Source organism: Phragmites australis, chromosome 11 (assembly GCF_958298935.1).
Source record: "Phragmites australis chromosome 11, lpPhrAust1.1, whole genome shotgun sequence".
NCBI classification, from domain to species: domain Eukaryota; kingdom Viridiplantae; phylum Streptophyta; class Magnoliopsida; order Poales; family Poaceae; genus Phragmites; species Phragmites australis.
In genome coordinates this window covers 26,015,567-26,024,864 of record NC_084931.1, presented here as the reverse complement: position 1 = coordinate 26,024,864, position 9,298 = coordinate 26,015,567, and the positions used below count along the sequence as shown (strand labels likewise).

The 9,298-nt window shown below is 48.3% G+C and overlaps 1 protein-coding gene across 2 annotated transcripts; it reads left to right on the top strand.

Annotated features, from left to right (window-relative positions):
• Nucleotides 1-4,743: 4,743 nt before the first annotated feature.
• Nucleotides 4,744-8,496, top strand: LOC133885730 (glucan endo-1,3-beta-glucosidase 14-like). Of its 2 annotated transcripts, none has more exons than XM_062325469.1 (4): nucleotides 4,744-4,948; nucleotides 5,772-6,814; nucleotides 6,951-7,129; nucleotides 8,174-8,496. In XM_062325469.1, exons 1-3 carry the CDS (start codon nucleotides 4,870-4,872, stop codon nucleotides 6,999-7,001), a joined length of 1,173 nt encoding a protein of 390 aa, XP_062181453.1. In that variant the 5' UTR covers nucleotides 4,744-4,869; the 3' UTR covers nucleotides 7,002-7,129; nucleotides 8,174-8,496. The 2 variants fall into 2 exon arrangements, with proteins under 2 accessions (XP_062181453.1, XP_062181454.1); XM_062325470.1 differs by lacking the exon at nucleotides 4,744-4,948 and adding an exon at nucleotides 4,963-5,671.
• The last annotated feature ends 802 nt before the right edge of the window (nucleotides 8,497-9,298 follow it).

The window sequence follows — 9,298 nt, the reverse complement described above, 5'->3', positions numbered from 1 at the left end:
CCGGATGACCTAGTCGCTGAACTGGTACATGGGCCCACCAGGACGATGAGAGTTTGGGCCAAGAGCAAGCACATTGTGGCCGTGGAGCTTGTAACGCCGGTGGTAGAATGCCCACATTTTCCAGCTCCTTGAGGCTCCACCGGATCGTGCCACGTTGGGGTCGCCAAACCAAGGTACGAGCAGATCTAGTTATAGCGCTCCCAACTCCCTACAAGTTCCATGCGCTGCTCCCACTCGGCCAAGGAAGGCAGACCGAGGAATTTGTCCACGGCTTCGGAAGCTACGTCCAGCGTCTGACACCGTTCTGAAAGAAAAGGGTGTCTCATGTCTTCTAGTTTGAAGTTGAATAGCGGGGAGGACTCACCAGAGTCAATGGCGGGTCTGGAGTATGTGTTCGGCTTGCCGTCGCCATCCTCACTTGGGTCGAAGACACAGTCCAAAATCGCAGGAGGGGTCTAATATGTAGCATTGTGAATTCCTCCATGAGGTCACGCATGCTCATGCACCGTGCCACCCATCGGAGGAGCTCCACCCTCGAGGTCATCCAGGCCTCGGGCATCTCCACTACCGGGGTCTGGATGTACCTGATCTCCCGGTTGGTAGAGCGAAGAGGGGACCTAGAACCCACGTCACAGTAGAACCATCTCTTCGATCACTCGGTGTACCACTGCTCGTTGATGGCCTTTGCTGGGAACACCCCATGGTACTCCGGCCAGAGCTGGAAGTTCATGCTAGCGAAGTTGAGGGATTTCTTCACTCCACCCTCCATCTAAAGCTTCGGCTGGTAGTTTGCCTCATGGAGGATGGCAAAGAACTCCGCGCACCCCTCATAGCCCTCCGCTCGCATAGTCCACTCAAAGATGGCTAGGCGAATAATGGCGTTCGCTGAGAGTTGGGGGACTCCACAAAATAATGTTGAAGCGCCCCCTTGAGGAGCGGTACCGCTAGGAACCCGAGCTTAACATCGAGGAAGGCTTCGAATACCACAATTTTGTGGCCCTGTGGTGCGTGGGTAATCTCCCCTCGTGGAACGCATGTGACCGACCTGGAGGGGATCTTCCCCTCCGCGACTAGCCGATCGAGCTCAGCCTTAGTGACGGTCGACGCGTATAGTCTGCCGGTCTAAAGAGGGTATTTCGTACTGGCACGACATAGCTCTACCCCCGGTGGTGGGCTGAGCATCAGTGGAAGGTTTTTCACCGCTCGAGATTCTGCTGACCCGTGGGCATTGGTGGTTCTACCTGTACCACCGCCATTAGCGGCTGCTATTGATGTGGTGGCCCAATCTGTCGATGACACGTGACTCCTCAGTGGTGAGCCCACTCCACTGCGGGTGCCGGCGAGCCATGGCCTCTTGAAGAAGCAACACAGAGAGCTTATCGACCAGGAATCTCCAAAGGTTGGGGTTGGTGGATGAGTGCACAAGAACTCGAACTGCAAAAACAGAGGTGCCGGATGAGAATGACGCTCATCAACAACATTCACCTTATAGATTGGGGAATGGGCTGTTACCTCCTCACGGTGAGCGCGCACGTCATGTCTCCTCTCCCTGCAATCATGGGGAGGCGGAACCGCTCGCCATGACGCTCCAATACCAAGACATTACTCGTCTTCAATACCGACCGGACAGGCACGATTACATCACCCACCTCACACTGCATTTAATGATCTCCCTCGTAGGTAACATTGGGTATTCAGCCTGCACCCCTGACCGGCATTCCAACATTCAGCATCATCGGAGGACTGAGGGCCCGTAACCGTGGGGCCAAGGATCGCCAAAGGCCTTGCTCCGGATATTGCGGGGGTAGCCACACCACTGGGCATCCTCGTGAGGAGCTGCTGTTAGGGGAATCGCTATTAAGGACTCCTGACGTCCCTTGGCCCTAGAAGTCCGGGCCCAAAGACCCCTAGGCTTCGGCCCCCTTCTGGGCCTAGGGCTTCGAGGCAGTCTCGGAGGCCATGCCTCCAGAGACCTGGAGCCTTCCAAGCCTTTGAAAAGATCAACCAGGAGGTGGCCCACAGGCTGCCCCCCACGTGCAGTGAGGTGACCAGCATTTAATGCTGGTGTAGTGGTGACCGCCTGACACCATGGTGCAAGTGGTGGCCGCCTGACACGCTGGTATAGTGCAATGCCGAATAGACGACCCACTGCTAGGACAACTGTCTTACCAGCCATATGGATAATTACTGGGCTAGCCCGTTCTCTAGTTGTATAGTATAAGACATATACCTCTGCCTACCTTCTAGGGACATATTTGTATATTCACACTCTGAATATCAGTATAATATAGACCTTTGGCCATCAAGCCAACTAGGGAAAAGATTATCCAGACAACTTTGGTGTCTTCTTATTCTCCACCTCTCATTCAAGCTTGAGCTATTCGTGTGACTTGGCTCTCGTCGCACTTTATTTATGGAAGATAGTTTCTTTCACCAACAATCACAATATCATTTTTATATGAGTAACCAATCATAATCTCTCTTGCATCTGTTCATACAGTCTCATATTCGGTCAACCAAATAGAAACTCAGCACAGCCTATGCAAACAGATACAACCAACTAAACACTCTTCTTTTCAACAAATATGATTCGGCTCAGTCTACATATACGGTCCATAAGGTAAGATCCTATACGAACAACCAATCTCACCTTATGCACGCCATAATTTTGTTATAAAGTTTGGTTCGATGCCACAATTTTGGCTCGTCAAACTTTCTTAGCCTTATACCCCACATGCCATAGACTTAATTTTATACCAAAATTTGTCACACTTGTGACGCCTGTTTTGTTCGCCACAATTTGCCTAACCTAGGTGTGGCAAGATTCAGCAACGAACCGAAGGGGCCTGCATCTCTGAATGTTGACACGCATAGCATTTTCAGTCCTTACTATTTCTTGGCCCTTCAGTTTTCAGAAGGCAGGTTTAGAGCTACAGCGTCCAGGTGCATGAGTGCATCTTGCAGGACATCGATCTGCTTACTGTCTGTCCTTTGAGCTATGTTCTTTATCTCAGCAATCCTCATCCCTAAACGTCCGTTCCCCATCGTCGTTGTAGCAGATCAGCATTAACACACACCTTTGTCCTTCTGTTAGTGTGTTGTGGCATACCTGGTCTTGAACCATTAGCATCGTTTCCTGATTTGCTTTGTTTAATCACCATTGAGCTTCGAAATGCTTAAGTAAAATCAAAGTTGTTCAACTCTTGTACAGTTCAAATAAACGTTGCACGTGCTCTTTTCCAGCAAGACGGACTTTTGAAGTATCAAACGAATCGGGGATGGAGCTCGGATTCGATAGGATTCAGAAATTGGACTTCTATCTTCCGTCACGTTGATTGTTGAATATTGAGTATTCATCAGTTGCTTTCCATACGTTCGTATGTTTATCCACCAATGAACGAACAGGAGGAGCACTACCTGCACAGAAAGATCAGGAGACAAGCAAGCCCGTAAGCTTGGTTTGATACAAACTCAGATCTGCCCAACCTTTCTACTGAGACTTTGAGATCAAATGAGCAAAGTTTCACTTTCAGTATCGCCATCAGTGTGTGACGGGCTGACGTGGAGCCTTTAATATTTGGTCAGCAACCACTACCAGTCAGCAGAGCACCGGCTGTGCGCCGCCGGAGCCGAGCCAACAAGGTTACCGTCGACATGGCCACGAAAGGCACAGCACCGTGCTCGGCAGCCGGCCGGTATGCGGCGCTCCGGCTTGTACAACCACGGCACAAGGTTTTCGCCGTCTCCGTTAGCTGCAGCATAAAAAAAAATAAAAACGATATTGGCTAGGAGGAACTACCTGTCTTAATCAGAATAAGAACACCCGTATCCGAGCTGAGAAGGAGCATTTTTGTTACCAATGGATTTTTCTTTCTAGCATTGTTTCTGGATTTCCTAAAATGAGTAGCAAAGCAAAGGCTGAACTGTAAGAGCCTGTTTGAAACGTATGAATTCCATGCATATTTTTAGGACGTCTTCGTATTTGGTAAGCTACGAAGGTTGTCATACGGGCGTGCCGTGCCGGTAACGAGCGGCCATCTCCGATAGGGATGTTTTGTTCTACCCGTCTGATATGGTTTGGACTTTCTTTGGACGGCAGGAAGTATAAAACAGAGCATACCGTATGATCGTACGCTGCAGCGACGGCAGGTGAATTTTTTAATAATATTATTTTATTAAAAAAGATGCAAAAAATATTATGCAATATGAGAAAGTTGCAGAAACAGATGTGAAACGGTTATCAGTAATTAAAATGCTGACTAGTCCTTATCGGTAATTAGATAGCCTGTCGACAGTTGGATATTAACTATTGACAGATCTGGTGTTCCGTAGATAATATTCAAATAAAAAATATTATAACTTTTTAATATGATTTCAAATGAAGATAATCTTTTATGAAAATTATAGATCTAAAAATTTTAGTCGCTTTCTAGATACCTAAATGGATTCAAATGAAAAAAGTGCTCAACTATAAAACTGTAGATATATGTACAATTTTTATATCAAGATTATCTTTATTCAAAATTATATGAAAAAATTATGATTTTTTAACATTTACCTACGACACTCCAATTGCCAAAAATACCGTAGCCGGTAATTGAATACCGACTGACACATATTTATACAATTTTCCTATTTAAAAAAATATTTTTATATATTTCCAATAAAATAATATTATTTTAAAAAGTTTCAACGGCAGCTACTATAAAGAGCAGGGAAAGGTAGGCGACCCGCGACCCGGCCCCGACAGGAGAGAAACGCGCGAGTTAATGCCCAACGTAACTGTGCTTCCTCCAGCATCGCCCTGAGCGGGAGACAGAGAAAAGCCGAGCAGGAAAGCGGAGAGAAATAGCAGGAGAGCGCCGAGGCATGGCGCGGGTGGAGCTCTGCGCCGTCTTCTTCTCCTCCTCGCTTCTGCCCAGCCTCCTGCTGCTCTCGCTCCTCTCAGGTACTTACTAGAGAAGAACTCTTTCTGTTCATGGTTGCTTTTGGAGTAGAAACGCTCGTCCTTCGGTCCTTGGACATGGACACTACCCCTGATCTTCAAGTCGCTCCAGATTTCAAATTTTCTTTTCTGATTAACAGGCTCCATGCACAGAAAGAAAATTTCATTTTTGTCTAGATGCGTTCTCTGTTTCTTCTCTGGCTCATTTCAGTAAGTTGCAAGGTCTTTGAGTGCAGGTTTTGTAAGGGCAACAGCGCAAACACACAAAAAAAAGGTTGTAATTTTAGCATGGGAGATGAGATCATCCTATCATGTAGCAAAACAATTCTTCTATATTTTTCTTCAGTGACATGGAACATTGTTGCATTGCCATTGCGAGGTCGTTTTCGCAGGTTCCTTAAGCATAGTCAGGCGGCTAGTCCGACGTGTATTTGATAGAGAAAACAATAAATTTCCACGTCAGTCCGTGATCCCTTGTTGAAATCACGTATGCCTGATTTGACATTTTTCTTTGAAATTTTCCTCTGATTGCATGCGTTGCTGATGAATATTCGCTTTGTACGTTTTGTTATCGAAAACGACTTCCCACCTAAGAGTATTAGAAGCCATTTTATATGAAAGGGAACAGATTTAGTTTCCTCTAAACTTTGGTTCTTCAGATGCAAAATTTCATATATCCGTGCTAATTATTGGCAGAAAAAATGTTCAATGAGTATCAACGTTCAGGTTAAATTTCGTTTTGTCATTTCTAGCCCTCCTAAATCTGCATATTGTCTTTCACCTTTCTTTGGAGTAATGGAATGTCCGGTTCTGGCCCTGATCGCAGCCACGGACGTTGTGTCGGCGGCGACAGCGCCACTCAAGTTCGGCATCAACTACGGCCAGATAGCGAACAACCTCCCGCACCCGACGCAGGTGTCCGGCCTCCTCCAGTCGTTCAACGTCAACCGGGTCAAGCTCTACGACGCCGACCCCGCCGTGCTCACGGCCTTCGCCGGCACCGGCGTCGAGTTCATCGTCGGCAACGAGGACCTCCACAACCTGACCGACGCCCGCAAGGCCCGCGCCTGGGTGGCACAGCACGTGCAGCCGTTCCTTCCCGCCACGCGCGTTACCTGCATCACCGTGGGCAACGAGGTGCTCTCTGGCAAGGACACGGTCGCCATGCAGAACCTCCTCCCGGCCATGCAGGCCGTCTACCAGGCGCTGGTCGACCTCGGGCTCGGCGGCCAGGTGAACGTCTCGACGGCGCACTCCGTCAACATCCTCGCCAGCAGCTACCCGCCATCGGCAGGCGCCTTCCGGGAGGACCTTGGGCAGTACATCAAGCCGCTGCTCAACTTCCACGCCGAGGTCGGCTCGCCGTTCCTGATCAACGCGTACCCGTTCTTCGCCTACAAGGCGAGCCCCGGGAGCGTGTCGCTTCCGTACGTGCTGTTCGAGCCCAACCCCGGCGTGCGCGACCCAAACACCAACCTCACCTACGACAACATGCTCTACGCCCAGATCGATGCGGTGTACGCGGCCATGAAGGCCGTGGGGCACACGGACGTCAGCGTGAGGATCTCCGAGACCGGGTGGCCGTCCAAGGGGGACGACGACGAGGTGGGCGCGACCGTGGCCAACGCCGCGGCGTACAACGGGAACCTGATGAAGAGGATCGCGACGGGCCAGGGCACGCCGCTCAAGCCGGACGTGCCCGTCGACGTGTTCGTGTTCGCGCTGTTCAACGAGGACATGAAGCCCGGGCCGACGTCGGAGAGGAACTACGGGCTGTTTTACCCCAACGGCACGCCGGTGTACAACCTCGGGTTCAACGGAGCATCCTTCAGCCCGTCGCCGACGTTCTCCTCTTCTTCCAAGCCGAAGGTAAGTAAGGGGTCTTACTAACTCTGAACGCAAATTTGGTTCGCATAAGAAACACATGGTTACAGAAAGATTGTCAAATAACATCTCTGTCGCAAAAAGCTTATCCTTCTTTCCTACCCTTTGTTCACTGCTGCAGATTACATTTCCGGTGGCGGTTGTTGTCCTACTCGCCGCCTTTTTCTTCTGAACATCCTACGCAAGTATATTTTTTTTTCCAAGTACTGCACAAGGGGGATTGTGATATTTTCTGACTAACCATTTGTGCTTACATCGCACATCAGACTAGCAGGGCCGAAACATTATTCTGACTTTGAGGTAAGCAAATCTCGGCCGTATTCTTGTTTCATATAATATTTCTTCTGAAACTTATTTTTTGGACCCCTCTTTGACTCCTTTTTTGTATTGTGGTGGCTTTTCGAAGCACTTGTTTACTTCTTACTTTCGATATAATGGTTAGTTAAAAGGGTTTAAAACATATTTATCAGCTTTGTCCTCGGTAGTTTGACATACCTTTTTCAGCGATGATGTTGGGTGGCCGGTCATCTTGCCCTGAAGGCAACATATGTTTGGCCTTTTTCGACTCCGGCGCGCCATGTGACGAATGCCTTCGGTTAGCGTATCCCCCAGGGAGGGAAGGCCGGTGGTTGATCGGTTCTTGCTCTGCCCATGCCCTGAGAACTCTAGACCGACCAACCAAATCGAACCGCCTCGCTCGCGTCATCTATGAGAATCGAATAAGCATTGACAAACATGCCTCCATGGCCATGGGTACTTTTCAGAAGTCATTGTCCTTTTGGCCAAATCTGGAGCCTGTTGCTGTTGAGCGCTCGCTGTTTTGTCACTAAACCTTGAACAGGGCATTTTCTGAGAGGTTCAGACTTTTTTAAAGCTAACCAATTTCATCATCTGAGGTCCTAGAAGTATTTCAACACATGAGGGGATTGTGCAATATATAGAATTTTCTCCCACTTCTATATATGGTAAGAGCATATAAGTTATTATGCGGTAGAAAGCTCAAAGCTGGGAGGTTTTGTTTCTAGGATAAGAATGTTTAGGCAGAACAAGTACTCTGTTCCTTGCTTTGGTTATCTAGTAGATGACAGTATCCATTTTACTTGTCCCACATGGACTACGTAGGAACTTTCTTTTTCTAGAGCTGACAAAACCTAGACTTATGAACTATGGTAGCGTTCCATTCATTTTACACTACGAATTTTATCAAACTAAGATCAAACAAGAGCTTCTGTATCTTTCTTTTCGATATGATATGGTCAATTGCGTTATTCCTTGCAAGGTCCCTGTAGTGACAACTGACAAATTCTGATATTGATCTCACTGCTCATTTACTTTCTAATGCAGGTTATCAAGAACTTTTTCTACCCTCCATCAGTTGATTGGATTGTAGATTGTAATTCTACATAGAAGAGAAAGGCTGATGCATCACTAGCATGTCCATGCACCTGTTCTTGCCGAGCAGTTAAAATTTTGGAAACATGAGCTAAATTGGAATATAGCAATAGAAGTGGCCCACGAGTGGTCCTATAGCATCAGCGAGCATGTAACTAGGCTCATGGATTTGTTGTTTGGTTTTGTTCTTTCGCTGTATTATTTACCTTATTGTATTAGTACAAGTGTATCGGATTGTTCTTGGTATAATTGTGGGCAGTTATTTTTTAGATGAATTGTGTTCAGTTATAGATTGCGAGGTTGATGCCAATGATCACTCCATGTTTAACAACAATTTCAATCCCACGTTTACTATTATTTTACCTCAGATCACCATCTAGACGATCAAAACAAGAACTAAGAAGCAACACGGCCTCTACGCGAGCTCAGAAAATGCAGAGGAAAAAAAAAATCAACATATAGCACAGTATTTACGAAAAAACTTAGAGTAAGGGTCGGCTTACGCGCTCATGGGCCGAAGGCGGGCTGCTCTGGCCCAGCGGTCAGCAAGTCGGCGATGGAGGAGCGACCCTCGGTGCGATGGAGCTTGCGCCACCATTAGGCGAGGCAGGCGGCGAGGCCGAGGGCGTAGGAACCCCACACGTACGGGTAAAAGTACCATCCTTGCCACTGCGACTCCATCCTTGCTATTATTCTCGCCTGCTTCCTCCTCCAGAAGCATGTGGTGCACACGCTTCCTCGCCATCTCTGACCGCCGCCATGGGTGTGCTTGTCCTTCCCACGGCAGCCGCAACGCAATCGCCTCACCAGGTGTGCTTTCGGTGGGTCCAGTTCGTCTTCGCCATTTCTCTTTCAGTTACACTCAGAAAAAAGGGAGGAGAAGAAAATTTTGTTCCGTACTAGCCTGGTGACGTTATTCAAACCCCGCACAACCGTACGATCACACATGAACGGTCTGGATCCATCTTGGACCAGTGTAGAGTCGCAGAAATCCATCTCCTCGTCTCCAGGCCCCAGCGTGTCAGACTGTAGCGGTTGCCGCCTCCTCCGCCCCATCGCCCCCACCCCGGTCCCCAT

Coding starts and splice junctions, on each gene's coding strand:
- LOC133885730 (XM_062325469.1), top strand. CDS start 4,870: ATGGCGCGGGTGGAGCTCTGCGCCGTCTTCTTCTCCTCCTCGCTTCTG. Junction 4,949..5,771: donor GCTGCTCTCGCTCCTCTCAG/GTACTTACTAGA, acceptor CCCTGATCGCAG/CCACGGACGTTGTGTCGGCG. Junction 6,815..6,950: donor CCTCTTCTTCCAAGCCGAAG/GTAAGTAAGGGG, acceptor TCACTGCTGCAG/ATTACATTTCCGGTGGCGGT.